Source organism: Chamaea fasciata, unplaced genomic scaffold (assembly GCF_029207755.1).
Source record: "Chamaea fasciata isolate MVZ Bird 193981 ecotype frontalis unplaced genomic scaffold, bChaFas1.0.hap1 SCAF_10, whole genome shotgun sequence".
Classification (NCBI taxonomy): Eukaryota; Metazoa; Chordata; class Aves; order Passeriformes; family Sylviidae; genus Chamaea; species Chamaea fasciata.
Window position 1 is genome coordinate 14,674,209 of NW_027094095.1, and position 25,568 is coordinate 14,699,776.

General features: G+C 37.4%; 1 protein-coding gene across 2 annotated transcripts in view; it reads left to right on the plus strand.

Moving 5' to 3' along the window:
- The window catches only part of DPYD (dihydropyrimidine dehydrogenase), a 343,524-nt gene that overhangs the window by 224,961 nt on the left and 92,995 nt on the right, over positions 1-25,568 (plus strand). For both annotated transcript variants that reach the window (XM_066192389.1, XM_066192390.1), the window contains 2 exons: positions 7,903-7,971; positions 10,394-10,477. In XM_066192389.1, the coding sequence (XP_066048486.1) occupies positions 7,903-7,971; positions 10,394-10,477 (153 nt within the window). The remainder of the gene's footprint in view (positions 1-7,902; positions 7,972-10,393; positions 10,478-25,568) is intronic.

The following is a 25,568-nucleotide window of genomic DNA, read 5'->3' on the forward strand; positions in this document are numbered from 1 at the left end:
ATATTAAATCAGTGTGGAAAGCACGGAAGTACAGCTGAGGCATGCCAATTCCACAAGGGCTTGCAGGCATTGTTAGAAAGAAGTACTGCCAAAAATTAGTATCTGTCTTCACTCTTCTCTTGGATTCAGCCTTTATTTCCATGCACTCATGTATTTGTTTTCACTCATTACCAAAGAGACTAAAAGTTGAACTAGGATAGGTTTCCTATGAAAAATAAAATCTCAGAGATTCTATCAAATTTCCAGGGAAGTCTTAAGCCACATAGGTAATTTTCAATGTAATTTGAAGGGTTTATCTGAAGTACTGAAATTTTGAACAATCTGTCATGAAGTGGACATACTTCTTCTAATAATGTTAAATATTTGAGTTTCCCTTAAGTGCTCTATACAGGTGCTATATTCTCTTTCATTGTACATATGTTTTGAGGAACTCTTATTCCATGTTCCCTTTTCACTGTTCAGAAATTACCACATCTTAATTAGAGTGCCCTGAGTCATGAGAGATGCATCGGGTCTTTTTTTTTTCTTGACCATTCACTTTTTTTTCAGTTGCATTGCGAATTAGCAGGACTCTCATCAGCTTTTCATTTATGCACACTGTGATCTGTGCCTGTACATTTCTGTGTAAGCAGGGCCAAGGGCACCAAGCTCCACTGCTGCCCTGGCAGTGCTGATATGGTGCTGAGTCTGACGTGGTAGAGGGGCACTTACAAAACCAAGTAGTGCCCTTGTTTTCCCTGCAGGTGCAGCAAGTTCTCAAGTGCAACCTGTTTAGCTCTCTGCACCCATCAAAGACACAGTGTTGTATTATTTTACGAAGAAAAGGGTTTGTTCATAACCTTTGGGTTTTGATGTTTTGGGGGTGTTAGAACTTAGCAACTCTAGGCCTGATTTTGAATTGTACAGCCCAGTGTACTTACTGAAATCCATCAAATAATATCATTAAATAGGTGGATCTCATTGATAGAAGCAGAGTCATCATATGTAAAGAACTGCCTTTAAAAATCTCATTTTAGCCTGGGATTAGAATCTTTGGTGTTTTCTGCTCGTGCTTTTTTTATGTATTACATAAAGCAAATCATAGCATTTTCAAACTTTTATCATCGTCTTTCTATACTTAGTTGTGTGCTGATAAGGTTTGGCCTGTTTTTCTGTTGCTCTGTTGCATCTAACTCCCCCTTCCTTTAAAAAACGAACAGGATATATCACTATAAAGTAACAAGGCACAGAAAGTGTTTTTTTCAGAAGGTTTGCTACAGCTGAATAATAAATGTACTAATAACGCCTACATGTCTCATTTTCATATACTCAAATATATGTATTTTAAGTGCAAGTGAAGAAGGAAAACAATGGATGGTTAGAGATTGTTAAATTATTTACTAGAGAGTAAATTCCCTGAAAAAAGAAGAGAGAGGAGAAGCAGAATTGCAGGTCAGCAGTGTCAAGACATTCTGCATTGCTTGTCTTTATCATCATGCAGAATCTTTTTATTAAGGCAGTGCAGAAAGAATGGATTTATGGACTGAAGGTACAATGTTTCATATGTCCATATCCATCTAGATTGACAGTTCCTACCAACATGAATTTCCCAGGAGAGACAGTGTTACTGGTGTCAGTGGATGGCATCATTTACTTCAGTGTTCCATTATTAAATTGATAACAAGATAATTCCTCTGCTTCTCAGAGACATGACAGGTTTTACAATTGTTAACTTTCTTAATGCATGGGATTTGATGTTCTAGGTAGTTTTTAATAAGAAGCTTATTTTTATTTCAGTTCTGCAACAAATCAAAATTTGCAGGAGTGTACAGAAAAAGAGAAACCAGGCTGAGCATACAAGGGATCAAAATCAAGCTGGTTTCCAGAGGGTTATTTCTATAGCGGCAAATGTTTGTGCTCCCATTGTTTTCCAATACTGCACATTGGAGTGAATTTGTGCAGTACAGAATGTTTGCTGTGCTTGTACTCTTGTCTTGTACAATGGGTGTTAAAAGTGTCCTGTATATTGGTAATTCTGGCTCTATTTTTTGAGGGGGATCATTTCATCAGCCAGTGACCATTTTGAAAGGCAGAGGGTGACCACAGGTGGCACTGAATAGCACAAAGCCTCCAAGAACTTTTCTGCTGGCTCAATGTGGCACAGCTGGGAGTCATCCTGAACCTGGTGCTGTGTAAGAGACAGGGTTAGTGAGGAAGGCTATTGGTGTGGGTCTCGTGAAGTGGAGCATCTCGAGTGGAGCAACCTGAAAATCCCATGTGGCTGTTGTTATTCCCTCACTGCTAGCTCTTTGCTGTTGAGACTGCATCTTAAGAGCTGTTGTGAGGGCAGTCTGGCCTATGGCCGATATGTTTGACTCATGTGTGAAGAACTATGAGAAGTCCATCTGCAGCAGGTTTTTTTTCCGTGTAGATATTTGCAAGGTTATTTATTGTGTCATTGAAATAGCAAATGAGTGCCCTATAAAGGGCTCTTTGTGGACTTCTCACCAAGTACCTGGTGGACCATGTGTTCTTGTAGCTGCACTTGGGCAGGACCTTCAGGAAATGTACTGAGTGCATCAGCTTGTTACGGTGCGTGGGTGAGAGACAGTGGGGGTCAGAACTGAGTGTAGGTACCCCTCAATCTGACAGATGGGGGATTTAATGCTGGGAAACAGTGATGCAGCTGCCAAGTTCTCCTCTCCTTACCTGCTTGTGTAGATGAAGGTGCTTTTCCGCTGGTGAGTGTTGAACTGAACATGTTATTTTTGCCATTGCTCTAGGAAGATTGTATCATCACTACCAAGCTCCTTCTTACTAAATGCTTCCTGTGGAATTTTGATTTAAAATGTTTGAGTTTGTTCAGACTACGCAGGTCATGTGGCAAGGCTGTACTGTGTTGTTTTAGAGGAAAAAAAAATGTCTTGAAAGACAGTTCTAGGTCTTTCCATCTGACCCGAACAAATACACCTTTTGAAGTTTAGCTTGATCAACAGTAATTCTATGGGTATTGAAATCTGATTCTTAATAGTAAGTCTTGGATCTCTGTCCCCCCTCTTTACACACCAATTATCCTGTTCCTTATCTCTGTTCCCAAACAAATAGCTGTTAAAAAACCCAGTCCTTCAGCCTTCTTGAAAGCTCCTCTTGATTTTACAGCTTTCAGAGGAGCAGCCTTTAAAGATAATGCTAAGAATCTCTTTCTATTTTTGCGAGGACTGTGCACTTAAAAAAAAAATACTGTGGATTTTTGTCAGTGATTGAGAAATCAGAGAGGGGTGTTGTGGCCAGCAGTAGTGTCTAAACAGAGCATCTGTGGACATGATAGAGAACTAACTGCCCTCAAGTCTGGTGCAGCAATAAGAAGGGACAGGCAGGGAAGAGCAAGCAGAAATTATGGTGGCTGGATTTCCTGAAGTGCAGGGAGATTATGCTCAGGCCTGGAAGATTAGGTTCAGGACAGATACAGGCTCTGGCCAGTGTGAGATGACCAAAATAAATATGGTTATCACAGGCAGGAGGATACAGGATTGTGATTTTATTCTGTATGTTGAGATTTTTTCTTAAATTTACAAGAATTGACAGTGTTCTCATTTAGATCCAGACCACTGAGACTTTTTTTCAGACTGTTTGAGTGTACTGAAACTCCCTTAATCCCTGCAGAGTAGTACAGGATAAATGATAATTGTCAGTGTAGAGTTTTACTGCTCTCTGGCTTTAAATAGATGTGACCCAAACTAGACCCAGTTGTTGGTTTTGGTTGGTGTTTTTTTTTTCCCTCCTTCTTTTTGTTTTGCAACCTCTTGCAGCCGATTCTGTGTGCTAGGAAAGAAAGATAACTTGAAAACATACACGGTGGCAAACCTCATCTTTTTTATTTCTTTTCATTCTATTGAATTCATGAGACATCCACATAGAGATAATGGATGAGAAAAAAAAACCAACATTCACAAGGGAAATAGATTCTAGTTTAAGGTTCCAGGGGATTATTAAAAACAGGGAGAAAAATATTTTAAGGATTATGAGAAGTACCTTGTCAGTGTTCTTTTAAGTGGAACAACTGCTAATGCATTAGTCACAGAATTGTGTGAAATGTAGCTTTTTACTGCTTAAGCTACAGTATATTCATCTTATAATGGTGTCCTAACTGGTACATTACATACCCTCCCTTTTCCACCTCCCTTCCCTCCAACAAAAAACAAGTTTTATTGTGGACCTTTTTGTTCCGTGAATGATGAGGAAAATGCTGAACACAGAACGGTGTGTGATGTTGCAAACGTGCATTTGTCCCTTTGTAGACGTTTGGAGAAATTGTCTGTGTGGTGCCGGGGCGAAAAGCCCTTGTCTGGTGACATCTGTCACAGAGATGGTCAGGGAGGGACAGAGCCGGCAGGGCTGCGGGGCTCCCCGGCGTGGGGCGGGGCAGCAGCATCTCCCACAACAGGCAAAATAGCAGTTTGGATGAAGGAGAAGAGGGAACAGCGTATACCTGCGATGATTTTGATCTGGAATAAGGAATGGGCCAGGGGTCCCACTGTGCTTCAATCACGCACAGTTTGCAGGCAGCCCACACTCGAGCTTTGACAAAGCTGCAATTTAGTCAACCCTCATTTACCACTTACTACACTTTAGCAGCAGCTTCACTGTAAGATCTGTCAGGAGTCTACTTTGGTAAGCTGGGAAGCGTGGTACAGCGTCACACTTGTGGCTCAAACCACTGTAATTAAGCTCGTGTCAGGTTGCCACTGAAAATTCCAGGAATCAACAGAAAGGATGTGCTCTCCACAGATGCTCCCGGGCTGGGCCATGTCCTGGACTTTCATGGCACACCAATTGTTTGGGGCTATTAAATTTGCAGGGTTGGTAATGTGGTACATGGCATTGTAGGCACTGAAAAAATAAGTGAGAGGAGACTAAGAAGCTGAAATGTGATACAGTTCTCATTCATTACTTTCCAATAAAACCTCTGCCTTTATCGCTTGTAATTCTTATTTTGTTCTTGCTATTCTCTTTTAGGTAGTAGGAGATAATAGTCTATATTTTCTTTATAAATTTCCATGTGTGATTTTAGGAGTAGATCCAAACCACAGGCATCACAGATAGTTCCCCTAAATGTTCACATGTGACAGTGATTATTTCTTTTTCATGGGCACTGATTCCAAAAGAAAAAACTGTAAAGGTGTTTTGGGGAAGAACAGTCACTTGAGAAAGGACAGTTTTGTTAGCACAGAGTGCTGGGGGATATTCTTCCATGTTTTAACGAGGTTTACAACCTAAACAACCTAAGTTTGTTTTCAAGTTATCAGAGAACATTGGAGGGGGAGAAAACAATAAAATCTCTACTATTTTAAAATTTTTATTATTCCCTCTGAGTTCATGGCTTTCCTGTGAACAGTCATGGCAAAAATGTAATTTTTGTTTTCAATTATTTTTGTTATTCTATACCATTGCTTCTGTCAAAAAGTATGGGCTTAATTTTAAACATGAATCCTAGAACTAATCAATAGTAAATTAACACGTTGTATTAATTAACAGCTCTTTGAGACATCTTTTGTACACTCTCAGCAGCTTTTTCAAATTTCATTAGCAACACTTGATGTAACCTAACTCAACTACTTATGAATCTAGTCATCCGCCCTTGTTGTCTTACAACTTTCCCCACTGAAAAATTTGGTTTGTTTTAAAGCTCAATTGTGCAGATTTCTGATGTACTTTGGATTGTGACTGCAACTGTGAAAATCCTTATCATGTTGTCAGTGTCTGAGCTTCTGGGTTGTGTTTTTGCTTTAGTTAGTTTATAAAAAGCATGAATTTGACAAGATACAGTTTCTAGATAAATTCCAGTTGCTTTACATTTTTCTCATGTATAATTTCTTAGACAGATTTGTCATAAGTTTTACTTTTAAAAATTAAAGTCCTTTAAAAGAGATTTCTGTTTATTTTCAGAGCCCTCAATTTATCTTGAATATTCAAAGAGGACACAGAGCAGAATTTGTTTCATTAACATCTGACCTCTACAGCTATATAAGATTTTTCCCAATCTAAAAAATTATGATATAGGAAAGACACTCTTTTTCCCTGTCAGAGGGGAATAAAAGTAATGATTGTGTGTGCTTAATGAAAAGTTTGGTCTTATATTTATGCCAGGGGTGAGCACAAATGGGCACCTGCAGGCAAGGCAGGAACTTCATCAAACACTTCCCTTCTCACCAGACTCCCATCCTGCAAACAGCAGCCAGAAGGGTGGGTGGTTGGGCAGTTTGCAGGTACGTGGGCTCATTGTAGAGAATCATCAGAGTAAAACAATGGAAATAATGATGATGATACATGGTATTGTCTTTTTAAATTAATAGAATGTAACCTCACCATGTCACATTTTCTCCATGCCTACCTTACTTTTCAAAGTGTGTTTCTCTCCCTTCTGAAATATACTGAATATCTCCTTCTTCTTATAGAGGTAATTTGGGAGTTTACAGTTTCCAGCAATTGTGTGTGTTGGACAATTTTTCTGCACCATACTTTTCAGTATTTGAAATGGATGAGTCATTAACTCTCAGCATTATGGGAAAGTTCAAGAGAAGTGTTAAAATGAGGGGGTGACAGATTAAGCCCACCCTAGATATTAATGAGACAGTAAAACTTGTTTGGAAAACAAAAAGACTAAAATCAAATGTCACATTATCTGTCAATCAAACTTTCATGTGAAAGTTTCATGTAAGAGGGCCAAATAAACAAGAGTGTGACCAGATGCTTCTCTGTTCTCCTCTCCTAGTGTTTCCTTTGAACACAGACTGAGCTAGTAGACTTCTGTTAAGTTCTATAATATCTTTTCTGATTTAACCTTTTAGCTTCTGCAATATAGTTTTCTGTTGTGTTTTTTTCTTCCAAATATCATCCTTCTAAAAAGTCCTTTGTGCAGGAGTTCCTGGGCTGATTTCTCTGCTGATCTGACCTCAGATGTATCAACTTCAGGATTTCAATCTTTGGGTCCACAACACATGATTTTATTTTAGTGTAAAATAGAAATTAGCACTGTTACTTGAGCTGGGCATTGACAGAAGGGGTAGATAACTTTCATTTAACAGTAAATAGCACTGTATGCAACTGGCAAGTTGTGTGTCTGTGTGCCCTCTCACACCCCAGAGAAAGTTATTAGAACTTATGTTACCTAAAAACGTGAACCTCAAGAAATATTTTAGAGGGAGTAGCAGCTAGAGGCAGAACCTGGACTTGAAAGGTGCTTGGTGTAACGACAAGGAAAGGCAATTACACAGAATAGCTCTGGGGAACTGGGGCCGGTCAGTGAATAGGAAATAAAATGTGCATCGTGGATAAACAAAGGCTGGAGGTTCCCTGGGCCATTCTCTCAGTCCTGCAGATTTCAACTCCTCCCAGTTGCCCGTGGGTCACAAAATAGTTGTGGGTGTCTGTCACTGTCCTAAAGTTGCATGGTAAGAGACTCCAGGGTCTGGATTTGATGTATCTTGGATTCCTGAAGTCAGCTGGAGTATTGTGTTCATACACTACCACGTTAGAGTGTAAACTCATGCACTGATGCCTTACCGACCTCTAAATAGTCAAAATGCTGCTGTCATTTGTATTAATAGTAAATAATAACTTCATTCCTCAGACCTCAGGAACAGGTATGCCTGACAGTTTCCAGTTGGCTCTGTGTGTAGGACAGACGTTGTTCTCACTGCATCACGTGACAAAGAGAATGCACATGGATAGACCTCCTTCAAAAACCGGGGATGTGATAGATGAGTTTGTTCACTGTTTCTTGTCCCCAGTGAAGTCTGCAGCTGTATTTCACTCTCTAGCTCCTGGCAGACAGCTGCCGGTTCCCATATGCAGGCTGTGCAGTTCTTGTCTCGAGTCACAGTAGTGTACAATATTACAATAATGTATATATGTTCTTTCCAGGTTCTGATTGCCAGCATCATGTGCAGCTATAACAGGGAGGACTGGACTGAACTTTCAAAAATGGCTGAGGTAATGGTTCCTAAATGTGTTTCCACATTTTTTTTTTATTCTCCTTGAAAACAAGAGCTGCAGTAAGGAATTTCTTGAAAGAAATAGATTCAAAGTGAAAAATGAGAATTTAAAACTTGTCCATTATAATTTGTTTATTCTGTGTTTTCATTAAAATGATGGAAATGTAAATTTAAAGGAAATCTGTTCCATAAAAATGATCCTTTGAATTTTTAAGCAGTACCTGGAAAGCCTTTAGTCTTTGAATCTATATACTTTTTATTTGCATTTTAAGCAAACTGTATATTATGACAGATGCCCTGATAAAATTTAATTCTACCTTTGAGAGCCTAACTTGATCTTACCTTGCCTAGAGGCACACTAGTTTGACAACACCAGAAGAAATTTTGAATATAAAACTCTTGAATATTTAAAGTATAAAGGGCTCATTTAATGCTATTCTAGTTTTAATAAAGACTTTCAAAACTGATAGCTGAGAAACTCGGCATATATAATAGCAGTCCATAGGCTTTCTATAATATAAATCCAATCCAACAGAAATGCAAACAGACTATGTACCTGAAGTTTCTATTCAATTTGAGGAAAAATATTTAATAACATGTACCTGTGTCTATAGGGAGTAGTATAAGAAATATTTATCAGGACTGCACTAATTTCATTCAGAGGGGTGTCTATATCTGAATGGAAAGCAAAGTTGTTGTGTTTAAATTGAAGTGCGTTTTCCACATAAAGTATCTAGAGGAAATTAAAAGCATGGTATTAACAAATTTAGGCAAAGAAAAAAATTACCTTGTCGTTATTGCTAGCATTAGCTCAGATTTAAATGTTTAAATTATGAATATGCTTTAATATATGTATGAATAGAGGTGTGGATATTTTGAATTTGTCTTTTCATATGGCAGAATGTTTGGACATCATTGTTGCTTTATTCAGTGTCCTAAGCCCTCCTGTGGTTATATGGGATGGCACTTCTTGATTTTCTTGGAGCGTTTTGAACCTATGAGAAAAAAGTCACTCTGGGGACTTAGGGAAGTGAAATTGAACATTATCACTAGTTAGCCTGGTGATCTTCAACACTATTTCAATTTATACCTGTATTTACCTAATTTACCATGAAATCATATTTTGGAATCTATGCTTGACAGGAGCAGTGCCACTTTTAAACTGATTAAGATGAATGGCTTTTTTTGTGCCATTTGCTCCTGGCTTTTTAAGCCGGTGGTACTTTTTGGACACATATTTCTAATCCGTGCTTGTATTTACGTTACCCCTTTAGAAAAAACGTGGTTCTTTAAATGCAGTTAATGATGTGTAACCTATGTGATAGAGCATCCTTCTGGGAAGTAGTTGTTGGTGTCTGCGCTGTGGAGAGCAGCACTAGTTGCGGCACCCTAGGATGCGCAGCTGAAGAGCAGGGATGTTTAATCTCACACGTAGGATCGTACCTAGGAGGTAGATAATGGACGTGGCTTTCACAAGAGCAGAAGCCCCAGAAAGTACCATGGTGTCTCAGCAGGAGGACGACCTATTCATCCAAAAGGTCAGCCTGTCAGGGAGGCCGACAGCCCCGGCATGGCCAGGCCCGCGGAGCCGGCCGGAGCAGGGAGGGTTCCTGGGAGTGATGGATGGCTTCTCCCTGCTCACACACTTTGGGAGCTGCTGAACCATGGCCACACAGCAGGGAAAGTTACTCCAGTTCAATAAGCAAAAACAGAATGCAGATGCAGAACAAAACCCGAGTTAGAGCCACTGGAAGGCAACAGGAGGGATGTTGGTGTCAGGCCAGAGCAGTTCAGAAAGGAAGAGGAGTGTGTCTGTGTGCTGCCCTCGGACAGCTCGGCTCCTTCCCATTTTAATTGTAACTAATAGAGGGCGATGAACAGGAATTAGCATGAATCATATGTTTGTTTAGGCTTTTTTTATTAACCTCTTGTTCTTCAGAAACAAATTTATTTAATGATGAAAGCTGTGGCACAGTAGAGGTGGCTGCAGAAAATTTGGAGACTGAATCCATTAAAGCATAAAGGAAAAATTTATTACTGAGTTACAGTTCTCTACAGAGCACAGCAACACCTGTGTATCACTGCCTGCCAGAACTCTTAGTGCTGCTCTTAGGCCTTGTAATTGCATTTAATTTTTTAACATTTTCCAGAACCAACTCTTTATTCTGCTTACATCTTTTTATTTTGTTTTTCGCTCTAATTCCTTAAGAATTTTGGAAACCACATCAGTTTTTGAAGTTTTTATCTCTAATGATCAATGCTTCTTTTCTAGGGTATCATAACCATAGCTTTTTCTCTTAAAAAAGAAAAATAAGTCAAATGTCTGAAGAAATCTATTTAACATGAACAGTAAATACGACAGGAAAGAGTAAATTACTTGAAATTATTTTTCATTTTTTGTATTTTCACATGATTCATAGGTTGCTGGTGCTGATGCGCTGGAGTTAAATTTATCATGTCCTCATGGTATGGGGGAGCGAGGCATGGGACTTGCCTGTGGGCAGGTAAGACTATGATCACAATCTCTTTAATGTCTCTCCAGCAATCCTGCTCTGTCACATTGATAGTTACACCTCAAGGGGCAGGACACAAGCAGCAGATTACCAGCTTGAGATTTTTAGGTTGAATGTGTTTAAATATTTAGTGATGAGAGGGAAAAAAAAAAAAAAAAGGAGCTGAGAATGTACAAAATGGTTAGTTTTGCTGAGAACAAAAATGCATTATGTATTTGACAAGGAGTATGATGAAAACAAAAAATTTCAAAAAAGCACTTAGACAGAATTTGTTGATTTCCATTTCAGTGCCCTGTAGATGTCTTTTAAATCACGAGCTAGTAATTACTGCATATATCAGTAATGATTTTGGAGGACATGAGATATACACCATTTCATTTCACAGTCTTTAACATATGAACCTAGCTGTATTTCAGAATCACAGAAGAGGCCATATATTCTGGTAATACCATGTACAGTTAACACCTTCTCTTATAAGAATCTGTGTTCTGTAACCTACATATTTGTTAGTTTATATGGTTGAGTTTGGAATTATCCATGCCTAATATCTCTGCCATGTAGAAATCTGTTGCAGAGTTTATCAGTACATGCTATGCCTTCAGTTAGGAGAATGTGTGTGGCTTTGCTCATGAAAAGAAAATATACACATACAAACCCTAATTCTCATACTAACATCCTTTTGAAGTTTGTAGATATTTTGCGTGTTTTGGTCATGGTTTGAAATTTGTTTTGGATCTGAAAAATGCCCAAATGTGGTGAATTTAAAGTATCTGAAAAATCTTGGTTCACAGTCTTCCAGGAGAGATTATTTCTAGAGTCTGACCATCAAAGTTTCTGAATTACGAAGCCTGTTTGATTTCTCATCTTAATACATGTTGGGGACAGGGAGAAGAAGAGGAGGAAGGGGATGCAGAGTGGGCATCATGACTATACACCCTAAAACCGACATATTGTTATTCATCTGGCCCCTTTGGCTAGTAAGCATCTTAATTCATCCTCACTTCCTCAGTTAAGCAAAAAACTTTTAAGAACTGAGGTGTAGTTGGATAACTAAACCATTTACTTTCTAAAACTAGGGAGGCAATAGGAGCTTTAATCAGAGTAACATTTCAAGCATACACACTTCCTGTATAGCTTTATCATAGCAATGCTGTCAGGCACAGTGCCCTGGGCATTTTATTGTTTTCTGTGAAAAAAATTATGTCAGTCTGGTCCATGCTGTAGATTATTATTTTTAATGAAAGTAATCTGGATGCTTTTTATGGCCAGTGGTCGTTTACTGAAGTTATGATTAAAAATGGGAGAGAATCATAAAAGCCCTCCAGATTACATTAGCAAAACAGTAGTAGTTATTATTAATTTTTTTTCCCTGAATTGCATTCAACAAAAATTTGCTATTTTAGCCATCTTTGTAAGTTTTTGAAGAAATTCCCTCCCTTCAGTCTGCAGGGCATAACTCAGTAGTTTGGTGTGTCCCTGCCTGAGAAGGCAGGATGCTGTGGAAGGTGCAGTCTGGTCAGGGCGAGCCCTGGAGGTTCCACGCAGAAACTGGAACAGGTTCCTTTCAAGCATGGGGTTTTTTGGATGTTTTTTTGGTGGTGGGGTTGTTGGTTTTTTGGGGGTTTTTTTTGGTATGTGTTGTTTTCATCTTTCAGTGGTTGGAGTAATGTATGCATGAAAGTTGCTTAGATGTGTAGTCAGTAGGGAGCTGTCTGGCTGCATGAGTTTTTACATATCTTTCAGCTATTGTAAAATCAGAGAAGCAAATGCAAAATCTGAGCACTCAGGGCTATTGTGTGGATTTGTGACTCTCCATGGAGAAGATCAGATCCATAAAGAAAGAAGATTATTTTACAAATACATATATGTTTTTATAATAATAAAATTTCTGTCTTTCCCATACAATATGGATAGTCTTTGGAATGTTTGATATATTCTACTCTCCCTTAACTATTTTCCTGGTTTTTTTAACTGTCTTATGAAAATGAGAGCTCAGAAAAGAATCAACTTCTTTAGATGAATGAATGAATAAAACAAGCCACATTTAGAGAGCCAGATCCTGATGTTCTTCCTCAGAGTTGGCTAAAATTAAATTATAGTGATCTTAAATGTAGATTATTAAAGCAAAGGATGGGGATAAACAGGATTAAGTAATGATATGTGCAACAAGATTTGTCCGTAGCCCTTCAGAGGGCTTCCATGTATGGTGGCCCCTGGAAGGCCCCGTCAGAAGATACAAAAGTACTAGATTGTGTTTTGTTATTTTAGTATTACTTTTTTTTTTTTTCCCCCCCCAGAACTGAAGTCAAATAGGTCATACACGGGTGATGTGGGGAAGACAGGGCTCAGATATGCCCTGGAAAAAAAAAACACCACTCAATATCTGGAAGTCAGGGCATGGGACTTTGAGAGGCAGAGCAGCTTTCCTGGTTGTACAGTGAAGCAGGTTTTCTTAAATCTTTTTGATAACATAATCCATGTCTTCATAGGAATTTTTTTCAAGGATTAGGTCTCTTTCATGCCTAAGCACATTAAATCCTCAGGAAACTACAGAAATTGCTGAGATGAAGAATAATGGCAGAAAAATGTGTATTTTTACTATTTATAATGTTTAACATGTTCCGCCTTTTTGTTGTTGTTTAAAAAAAGAAAGGGAAAGGAAAGGTTAATTACACTGTCTGCGTTTTCTTCTCATTCCAATTCCTACGGTGTGCCTACAGGGTAAGTGTAGAAATCTGGGAACATCAGATTTGTTTCTTCTCTATCCTGTTTTGTTATCTAGTCTCAAACGCTTTCACTGTTTTATATCAACTGCAAATTAAAATAGATCCTTGTATATCCAAATTATATATATAAAAATCGGTACTAAGTATGGCTGTTTGTTTTATACTGAATTACAGTTCTCAGCTTTTATTTGATTTTAATTCCAAGTTATTAGTGCAGACACTCTGGCGCCCAAACAGCATAGCTAGCCAGAGGGTAATATTAAGAAGCATCTGTATTGCTGCCAATAAGTTACTTAAAGCTGGTTCTGTATAAAATGTCAATTATATTTAATAATGCTGATTAATGATAATAAATTTATGGTCTGTATTCTTTTGTAACAATCTGCAACTGTGTAAAAGTGGATATAATTAAAAATTGTAAGAGACTTTGTCATTAAGTTTACCAGCACTAATGCACAGATTTTCTTTGAATCAGGTAGCCTATGTGTACAAAACATTTAATAGTAAACATAAAGGTAAAATAGTGAAGATCAGATGAATAAAAAATGACAGTGTCACTTGCCCACTGTAGTTGATTGCTATAGTAATTTTAGCATAAAATTATGAAAATAATAAATCAAGCATGTGAGATGGTAGCACTCAATTTCAACAGCTAACTTGTGGTGGTGTATTTGTGGTGCACGTTTTGTCCTTCATGGAAACCATGCAAAGATGTTCTAATTTTTTTTTTTTCTTACTTATCCTTCTAAAAAGTTGCATTGACTATTCTGAATTATTAATGTTATGTGAAACCAACAAATTTAAGTGTTTGTCGTTTTGGTCTAAAGGTCAACAAGTCTCTCCAGCTGCTCTGCCAGGAATGAATAAATGGTTAAATTGAGTCAGTAATCTGGTTTACTTTGCATTCCTGCTACAATGAAACCCCAGGTCTGAGAGCTGTAATGTGAATGTCGCAAGAAACAAGATTAAAACAAGATCGATTAGGACAAGTAACAACCAAAGTCTTCAAAATTATCAGTGGGTCTCCTTGGCCTAGTGGGCAGTGAAAAACAACAGAGGGAAGGAAAGAGTAGCCTACAACTACCTGAGAGGATGTGACAATGCTGCAGGAGTAGCTGCAAAGAGGGGAAAATTAGTCTCTGTCACGTCAGACAATACAGCAAGGGGCAAATTGCTGGCTGAATGTTTCAAATTGCGCATTAGGAAAAGAATTCCCCAACACGGTGATGCAGATCAGGAATATGTTGTCTGGTGGAGCTGTACTCTCCATCTCTGGAGTTTTTAGGGCTCAGGCAGGCAAAGCTGTGGCCAAGCTCACTGGTGGTGGTGTTAGTACCACTCCGAGTGAGACCTTTCAGTTCCTGCCCTCCTGGAGTTCATTCAGACTACCATTTCTGTGAATTCACCCTGTTCAATACCTAACCAAAGGCACTGTATTCTTTGTACCAGGAATAGAAAATGAGTACTGGATAAAAAGAAGCACAAGGACTTGGATGTTCATTTGGAGTGAGATAATCAGTATGAACAAGGTCTCAATTCAAAAGCAACTAATCTCATATTCAAAGATCTCAACCTTAGTGCAATAAGCAAATATTGTAAAAGTTAATAGCATCCTGGCATATAACTATTTCTCATTAATTAGTCATAGCTTCTAACCTCCAAAATATAAAAAATCTTAGCTGTCTCAGCATTTAAGATCTAGGTTTGGGGAATTATTTTTTTTGTTATTGTTTTGGTTTTGGTGTGGTTTTCTTTTTTGTTGTTGTTGTTGTTTTTTGGGTTTTTTTTAAATTTTGGGGTTTTTTTGGTTTGTTTGTTTTTTTTTTTTTGTTTATATTGAAGAAGGAATGTATATGTCTTTTGTGAGCATTAAAATCCAGATTCTGGTGGTTTAACTATTCAGACCATATGTGAAATGAACTTGCTTTGTGGTTCTTTTCTTACCTTTATTTTCATTTTACTTCAGTTGTACTTGCTACAGTCTCTGCTGCTGGCTGTGCTTATGTTTATTGCCTGCAATTAGGAGACAAGTTTCATAAAAGCCTACATTGCCTCCTTCAGAAGATGACAAATCTGTCAAAAACAAAAAGAAAAAAAACCCCAAAGCCCTGGTTACTCTGCGAAGATGAGAGCTGACTGCATGGCACAATTAGATTTGCTCTGCTGTACCTTGGAAATGGGAAAGATGAGGCTGCTTTTTAATTGAAGTGCACAGCATAGCATGCTAATTCGCAGTTGCTCTGCCAGCAAGGAGCTTGAAGTATTTTAAATAAATGATGCCCCAAACAGAATTTGATTATATCTGTGTTCATGTGACATTCTACTATCAGCCTACAATAATATGCTGGTTAAGTATAATTCATTGAGTCCTGCAGGCAGTATTAGTTCTCGCTCTTCTCTTCTATATCAGTTATTGCAACAAATTAATGCGAAGTACAGCAGAGTGGTGCTACACTGGGCTATAGCAGCAGTGTAGACATTGTCACCGAAAATCCAGTATAAACCAGCATGATCGAGGTTCATGTTGGTGTTTGCAGTGGAGTTTCAGGATTCGTACATCTTCTTGTTCTCTTGCACTGGCCACTTTTATCCATTTTGGCTGGTTCTTCAGAATATAATCCTAGCTGATCTCAGTGTCTCTGTGTCTGCCACTGCCCTCTCTTGCTTTGGGGCATTTCTTGACCAAATGACCTCTTCCAGTCATGTTTCTCAGTGTCCAAACCGTTTCAAAGGCGCTGTAAGTTCCATAAAACTGGGTAACTGGGGGGAGGAGGGGAATTGCCTGCTGCCCAAGCACATGGATATGAAGAGGAGCCTTGATAGTTCAGCTGAGGGAAAAGCTCAACAGAGGCAAGAAATTCAGTTCCTGAGAAACAACGATTCCTTGGCTGAGGTGGTGATGCTGTTACTCTGCATGTGCAGGGATGTGCTGCACTGGGGATTGTTTTGCTGGGAGGAAATCTGGGGTATGCAGGGAGAAGGGATGCTGCTGATTGCCTGCTTCAACTATTACAAATGTAGACCTAAGCACACTTTTTCACAGGTCAGGAGATGTGTTTTGTGGACTTATGTTCATGTCTCACACTGATCACGGTCCAACATCATCCTTTATGATAATTCAGTTTTGTTGTTTAACTTCTTTGGATTAGTTTTCAATCTTCTCTGTTGGAAGATGTATCTTTCTTTTCTTTTTTCTGTTCCTTCGTTCTTTAGAACTCTCCTCATAAACTAAACCCTTCTGCTGAGTTGCTTTTAAAGTAAAAATTGATTCATGAGCAATTTCACAGGAAATCTGAGCAGGAGAAGCTTGCTGTCTTTATGGTCACAACTGGGTGGGTGACATCATTCACCTTCCTCCAGTACCTGAGAATTAATTTCTTTTCTGTTACCGTTGCAGGATTCAGGTGTAATTAAACGTTGTGATTTAAATGGATTTCTTGAATGTGTCCTTTATGTCCTTATATATTCTATCTTTTAAAAGGAGACAATACTTAATAATGAGGTACGACAGTTAATTGGTGTTTTGTCTAAAGAATTCTGCTTTTTATACACTCAAGGAGAAATGAATTGAAATGCAAAGTTTAATAAATTCATCATCAGAACTCTATTCTGTAATTTCATATTGTGGTTTGACAACATTTAATCCACTGTTATTGCTTTGAAGGATTTCTAATTGAATTACTCAAAAGACAAAATGGAAAATAAAAAGGGATTATAAATTCGGCAATAATGTTAACAGCACTACCAACTTGCTGAAAGTTTTTAATGACATGCTATGGCTGTTAATAAGGTTTTAAACACTATTTATGTGTGGTGAATTATATTTATGAAAGAAAGGCATTCTCTACAAAATGTATTTCCTTAGCAAATGTAAAAGTGATTCTGTTTCCTTGAAAATCATGAAGACATGAAAGCAATTTGGGTTTACACTTATTTTCAATCTTACAATGATGGAAGCATTTCTGCTGAAATTCACATTATGGGTGACAGATGTCACAGAGAAGGTTAGTTTGGTCACAGTGTCAGTGACCTGGCATTGTTCGGCTGTTTTAATGACACTTCAATAGCCTAACAGCAATGAAGTTTATAGTGAGTGCTTCCCATAAAGAAACAACCCTTTAAAAAAAGAACCAACAAAACAAATAGCAACCTGTGCTTGTTCTTGAAATTATATTTTAATGCCCTGAGAAGTTTTCAGAAGAGGGAAATATAGAAAACTTGAGCAAATGTCCATGCCCTTTGGATTGCCTTTAGATATGTAATTGCACCATAAGGCATTGCAGTTTTTTGTAAACATGTTATCTGGTAAACAGGATTTACTGGAAACAAAGTGATCACTAATGAATAACTGTGTGGGTAAAATAAAATATTTTAAGATAGTTTATCTTGGTGCATATTAATTTTTTTTTCTTTCTATGGTTTCAGTTTTATTCCAGTGTTTGATAAAGTTATTTAGCAATATATTAACTAGTCTCTTCACTGCCTACATGAGAGTTTTCAGGATGTCTTGGTTTAGATAGAGAGGTATCTGCCAGGGAGGGTTGGAGTCTCTTTTAAAATGTAAGCCCCTCCTTTCCTTTTCTAAATTATCATAAATTTGCAATTAAAAGGCTGTCAGGCAAAGATTTTGGGAATAGGTATAGCAGTTTTTTACTAGGGATATAAAAATACAGATGTTGTAGTACAGAAGAATAAGCAAACAAATAAACAAACAAGAAATTTTAGAAAACTTTGACAGAGTCAGAAATACAACTTGACGCCCTGCTGGTCAGGGTGTTGGAAGCAGTCCAAAGTAAGCCCTCCTGGAGTGGCAGATGTGGTTCTATTGGAGTAGAGATGGTCCCGTTGAAGAAAAAGGCTCCAGTAATGGTGAGATGGGTCCAGTCTTCCTCCAGGGATCCGGTGGAAAAACTGGATACCTAGTGGGACTGTAGCTCCTTTTTATCTAGGTTAAGATGGTTTGGCTCCTCCGCCCTGTGTGGAGCAGCTTACAATAGTGCACTGTAATGTGTCATGTCACTGATGAGCTCTTAATGGTCCATCAGCAGAAGACATTCCCATGGAAGTAGTGAAACAATGAAGAGAGATAAGTAGCACTCCACCATCTGATAAGTGACACTGGCCCATTTGGGCAAAGATAAGCAATTCTGCTCCACCCAGATAGAATAGAATAATATACTCTTTACAAAACCTATGACACAGGATTAGACTCAAATTTCTTTAAATTTAGCCTCAGCTCCTAGGAAAGTTAAACTGTTTGCTGGGAAGCTTGCTCTTTACAGTAGAACAAATCTGAATACATGTCCACTTGATGACCATTTTAAAACTGAGTGGCAGATTCTTCTCAAAGCATAGGTTTTAAATTCCCTAGTTTCATGTTTCCAAGGTTTATGCTTTCCTCAATTATTTAGTATTTTCTGCCTTATTATTATAAGAAAGGACAGGGCTTGCCTGCCTGACCACAAGAGAAAGCTATTTGTAGCTGCAGCCTTGACATATTTGAGTTCTGTGCTTCCCTTTAGAATATTTCACGTATGACGTAAACCTAATCAAACCCTTATGCCTTCTAGCAGGTGACCTCTGCATGAACTAAAGAGCTGAAATATTATTTAATCATGCTGCATACCACTTTTTACAGTGCTATGAGAAACATTAGTTTGGCTGGCTAGAAACAACCAATATAAAATATTTTGTTCTGTCGGGGGTAAAAAGGCATTTTTATTAGTCAACACTTTATGTACACCAGCACTGTTAAATAAATCTTTCGAGTCAGTGTGTCCAAGAAGTTTACTAAAGGTAGATGTGCAGTTTCGTGTTTTTCACTTGGAATATTTGAGCCCAGTTGATATTGGAACAAATAATTTGGTAATTTGGACTGCCAATCTGTGCATCAATCTTACAGGCCAACTGTTAGTGATCTTTATTCTGAAAACCAAAGAAAATCATCTGACTCAAATGCCTTTAATATTGCATTAAAATCAATAGCTGTAAATACTCATTGCTAAAATTCTAACAGACATATCACAGTGAAACAAATGGACAGTTTTCCCTACGATGTAAGGTAACTATAAACAAATATAAAATGTTTTATATTTAATTTTTAAAGTAGACAGGTTTCTAACAGAGATATTTCTTCTGCTTGCTTAGAATAACATTTTTATATTAAAAATAATTGAAACAAACCCCAAACATTCAGAATAAGGAAAAACATTATGGCTCAACCACCTGCACAGAGAGAGGAATCAGTTTTCAAAATAAATTCAGTTGTTTTCCTCTTTATGCTGGGGAGGAAACAAAAAGCTTTTTTGTAATCTGAAAAGGGAGTAATTACAAAGCTGACTAAAGACAACAACCAACCTTTCAATTCTCAGTTGTGCTTGATCTTGACATCCCTCTAATTGTTGTTCTTACTCTCAACACAAATATATGGTTTTTTTACTTTTCTGTACTGGTCAATCAAAAATCTCCAGCTCATTTTTGACCTTGTCCGCACGCGGGTTTTCAGTCATGAGGAGCGGCATTATGACAGAAGGGATGTAGGAGTGCCATCCTGCTAATAAGATATCCAAAGAGGATCTCCCACACAGCACTTTGATAGATGTATTCTTGAGTTTGGATGCTGACCTATGTTAAAATTGGCAGCTTTTAGATTAGATATGTGAAAACCTGTTGGAGTGGGTTCTTTTTGTTAAGCTTATTTTTCTCTGTTATTCGACATATGTTAAGCATCATTCATTTGTGCAGCTCCAGTAGAGTAGTACAATAAAGAAACTCTGTAACAAGTTACTTTTCCAATTTTTTTTTAATAAAGTGAGGCAATCAAAGGTTTTTTGTCTTGTGATTTTAGCATCTTTCAAAAGTTGTAATTGAAGAGCTGATGTAGGGAGAAATAATTGTGATTCCGAAAGAGAGTAAGAAAGAAAAAGGAGAAAGGGACCTGCTAAAATGGAAAAAATTTCTGAGATTCTAATTTTGTAGGAACCCCTTATGTGTCTTTTAAGATTTATTCTGTTATATGCTTTTAAATTTAAAGGGTTTTTTTATGTACACCAATTTGTTCTTTCAGTTTCTCAAAGTAGTCTGAGAAGAGTCTGTGACTCCTTTGAGAAGTAGGAACCCCGGTCTCTTGTTGGCTTTTCTCAACACCCACTATTATTTCTCTCAGTATAGATCTCAGTATAGACAGGGTCTCAGAGTTATGACTTCTCAGTTCAGCCATGACCAAAACCAAGACCTAATCCAGAGGGACTTGGTTTAGCCCAGTGACACATTGGTATCACTGGACGAAAAGGAAAATCTCAATTAGGCTCTCCCAAGTGGAACTTGCAGTGACAGATCTGAAGGAGCAGCTGATCAAATTTTGACACCTTGCTTGGAGCTTTACTTTAAATTAATAAAGTCCAAGTATCTAGGAATGGAGCTGGGTGACAGGAGCTTTTTAGTTCCTATAACTTACCAGAAGAAAAAGAAAGTTCAGTCAGGTCTCTCAGTTCTCACTTCGATTTTTACTTTGGCAAAAACATCTATGAATTGGGAGTCATTACTCTCTGTAAGGTTGGGGGGGTTTTTTATTTAAATTTAAAGACAGGAGTATAGTCTTTACATGGTCTTCAAGTGGTAATGTTTTTTGCCTAATTGATAAGTCTATAACCAAAAGAACAAACATAGTCTGTAAAAATGAATGGGAATTTTCCAAGCTATACTTCTACATCTTAAAGTGCAGTATTTTGTAAGCAAAAATGTGCATGTTTCACAAGTAGGACATGCTTAGTTATATAAGTCATATGATATCTTTTTAGTTTAAAAATATTAGGTTTTGTTCAAATTATAAAGAGAACATTTTGCTGTGTAAAAACAACATAAATGTCTTCATTTACTCAATAGACTTGTTTCAAAAGACTTTTTAAAGAAAGGAGCATTTTAAATTGTGTAAGAGAGTAGAAAATAAGTATGTCCTTGAATTAAATCAGTGAACAATAGTCACAATGCACATTGTTGCTATGGTACTTTAGTTAAATGGTAACTATGTGGAATTTTCTTAATTTTTCTCCTCTGAATCTCTGATCTTTTAGAAATGCTTCCAAAAACCCCACCTCTACAATCTCCCTTCACATTGAAAAGACCTGTTGTTTCAAAGTGCAAGTTAATTAATAAAAGCTGAAGGCTTCAGTGGGATTAAACATTTTTATTCTCCTAGAAAAAAATATGAAATTCTTCATGTTTGGATGTTTTCAATTTTTAGCCTGAATGGGATTTTTGTGTACCATTTTATAGAAGATATTTAATGAGATTTTGAATTTTGGGGGTTGGGTTTTTTTTATTTGGCTGAACTAGTACACTTTGGATCTCATGCCACAAAGCATTGCAGTATGGACTGGAAAGGAGTCCTGAATTCTGTCATTATCTCTAGAAGTTTATTGTCTGGCGCTGGTTTCACATCACGTCACATCATGGATTCTTGCTGGAGGGATATAAGCTCTCAACCAGCAGCTACATTTTTGTGAAGCTGACCAGGCTAACCCAAAGCCTCTGATGTAATTTAGGCCAGTTTTTTTAATTTTTCCTAATATATATAGATAGGTTCACACAGAACCGTGAAAACTGTTATTCCTGCCTTAGGTTAAACTGCTTCATTTCTTTCTTTTTGACAGCTGCGGTCAATAGATGTTGACCAAAAGCTGTCAAATTTCCTGAGAAATGAGAAAGAATTTTTCACTGCAGATGAGAAGCAGAGAGTTATTCATCTTCTATCCTGGGAAATCCTTCCCTTATTTTGACAGGCTTTAAACAAATTGTTAGCTTTAATTAAGTTTGAAATGGGACAGATGACCAACCTAAACTGCTCCTTTCTAGCATGTAATAAGGCAGTAAAATTAACCATGAGATTCTGCAATGGTGACTCCTACTATAGTGATTGACTGTAGTTCTTTCTGTATTTAGGTACTGTGGAAATTTTGTGTAGGTTTTGAGACAGTTTTATGAAGAAAATGTTGGGCCTCTCATAGGAGGAAGAAATAGCTGTGTAAAGGACAAATTGTAAAATACACATAGACACGCAAACATATATATATATATTTGTGCTGAAGGCTACAGATACTGATTTGCAATGCTTTAAGCTGGAATTCCCATACTTTTACTTTTTCTTCATACTTTAATGAATAGCTAATTCACACACAGAGTTGGGCTCTTTTGGTTGTTTTGGTTTGGGGGTTTTTTGAGTATTTTTTTAAGTTATGATTTTCTAATGCTTTTCTGGATCCATATTTAATCTGGAAAAGAAATATGGGATAGATATATTTAAAGTAACAGCTTCTCAGGCTAGTACGTCCTTATTCAATTTATGGGATCTCTGTAAAAGATGCAGATCTATGGGTACACATTGAGCTGATAATTGGATTGAATATGTGAGGGATCTGTAGAAAAGATCATTACTCACTTTCTAAAGCTGCTCCAAATGCATCCTACCCCTGCTTTTCCACACTGGAGGTTGTGGCAGGTAGGGCCACTGTAATGTTCAGAGGGAGAGTAGGGTGGTCTAGAAAGCTGACCTGCTGCTTGGAGGTTACTGGTAGATGGAGAAAGATCCTCTTCTCCTTTCTAGCTTTTCAGATGAGGGTGCATTTGAGTTCTCCTGGGCCATCAGACAGCAATTTGACTGAGGATAGGTTTAACTCTTTCCTAGTAGACTATTGTTGAATGAAACAGTGCAAGTAGCACATGTATTAAATTTAACAGCTGACTCTTGCAAATTCTCACCTAAAAAGCTTTTCTTATGCTACATCATTCTTGTAATCATAAAAGCACTCCCTCCTTATCCCATAGCTAGAGATATTGTTTTGAAAAATCTATCTACTGCTCAGAATGAGAAGTTAACTGTAGAACATTTTTTTATATAAAAAATTCCTGCAATGCTCATAGATACAACAGGAATACAAGATTTCTTTCTGAAAAGTCAGTACAGAAAGAAAACCAGCCATGAGAAAAATGAAGTCATAAGGAACTTCTGGTGCCACTTGCCTACACTTTCCTAGCTGTATATAAGAAATTCCATATCAGCTTCATGTGCGCTAAATTAAAAAAAAAAAAAAAAAAAAGACAAAAAAAGTCCTCTGTAACGTAGTATCAGCAATTAAAATTGCAAACATGCTGATGTAATGCCTTATTTAGCCATAAAATTCATAGGCAACAGATACACATCAGAATAGTCTTGTGGCCACCAAAGATTTGACGTGTATGAAGAAGATTAGAGTTACTCTTGCATTAAATACAAGAAAGTATTCTAATTTCTGGAACTTTGTTGCTTAGGTCATTGTAGTCAGTGATAGATGAGGTTTAAGGACTTTACATGCAATGTCTTACTGCATCTTGCAACCCTCTTTGCGCTCTCTAGAACCTCCCATCATCACAGAATAATGGACCAGCATAAATCATCAACATGAGGTATGGTGATAAATCCAGTAGGTCTATGTAATGAAGCCTTCATACATATGTAAAGTCAAGAATTTGTCTGAGAAAAATTGCATTTTCGTTCTTCACAGTTGTACGTGTCCTTGTCCTGTTCTTAGTGAGACAGAACTGCCACCCTTATTTAGGGACATCCTGAAAATTGCAAGTATATGGTCCATTTTCTGTAGTACTAATTAGACAAGATCAACTAATGTGCTCTACTGAGTCTTAACCTTTCTTATGAAGCTCTTGGGGAAAATTCTGAACAGGTTTTTGGGGTTTTTTTATGACATGTTTCAGACTGTTATTTGTATTCTCTTTATGTATATGCACACGGGTGTATGTGGATCCACTCACACACATGCTTCCCAAGGAGTATTTGCATAGTTCACAAACACGTTTGTTACACTAAAGTAGTTGCAATTCGATCTTTTGCATAATTCAAATGCTCTGAAAATCTATTTGAATCCAAGTATTAAAAATATTTCTGTTCTTAATGTGTAAAGTATCTCATGGTTTAAAGTAGTCCAGAGAATCAGGTGCAGTTTTCTGCCAAACCTTTTCAAGTCCTTACGCAAATGACTTTTGCAAAACTGGGCACTAAAGCAAGGTGAGTTGTAGGAGGTGCACCTCAGGCTGTCTGACTCTCCTCTCTCCATTTACTGAACAGGTATAATAGTAATTCTCTACCTCAGAGAGGTGTTCTGAATTCAGTGTAAATATTGTGCAGTAACAGGATAGTGCAAAAATGAGGGCCTTTAAAGAACACTTAAAATAGGTCACAATAAAAAAATTTCCAAAAATCTGCAGCCAGACATTTGCATGGTAATCTCATCATGGTTTTGTTCCTTTCCATAAAACACAAGGAGAGGTGACCTACTCTGTGCACAGCATTTTCACACTGCTTTTTAAACATGCAGGATGTATCTGCCTTGGGGGTGATAGGACAGGGGATTCATCTCATTACTGATGCCAAATGCAATCAGTAGACAACTTGCTGCTTTAATTTCTGAGGACTTATAGTTATGGTTGTAGTTAAGCTTATCATGTGATCATTTAGAAAAAAAAGGTGAATAGTTGTTTTTCCTCTAGTATATCTACCCATTGGCAATGAGTAGTTAGGATTAAAAGCTTCATCTAGCCCAAGGCTATAATGAATATTCAGGAAAATGATTCTGTACTGTTGCTTAGGGGAAGTAAAAAGACAACCCCTGTAACATTCAAATCTCCTGTGCCTTTGGAATAAACAAGCATTATTTGATTAACAGGAAAACAGAAGACATGCTGATGTACAGCTTATACCAGAAGAGACTTTATATGGTATTAACTTACTGACAGATTCTTGTAGGTATAGTGCATGAATCAATATTATGTTTTAGCCGATGATAATTTTACCAAGCTTTTATTTAGATGGGGTTTGTTTAAAAAAAAATTAAAACACAGCAGATAAACAAAGTGTGCTGGCAATGGATGTTACAATCCATTGGAGCATTTGTTCATTCTTCCGGATTGACACACAGTGCAAAATTATGCTACGCATTCTGTTACAATCACGCTGTATCATTATTAATGAGAGAACCAACAAACCCAGTTATGTATAATGAAAGAAGGTAATTTCTAGCAACATGGTAGACTTTGAACCAAAAGCAGTACAATCCTCTACTAAATTAAGCAGAATAATATTTTATTTAGTTCATATTGTTGGTTTTGTGAATACAAATGCCCAGCTGTTTTTACAGCTAGTAACAGTTTACATATCAAAGCTTTTAGAAAATATTTCTTGACTATGCAGGCTTCTTCAACTGCTTTATCAATGATAAAAGCTGCAGGCACTTTCATAAACTTACATTGGGGTAAAAAAAAAGATATTTATGTTGTATTAGCACTGACAGTATGTTTTATAATGTGAT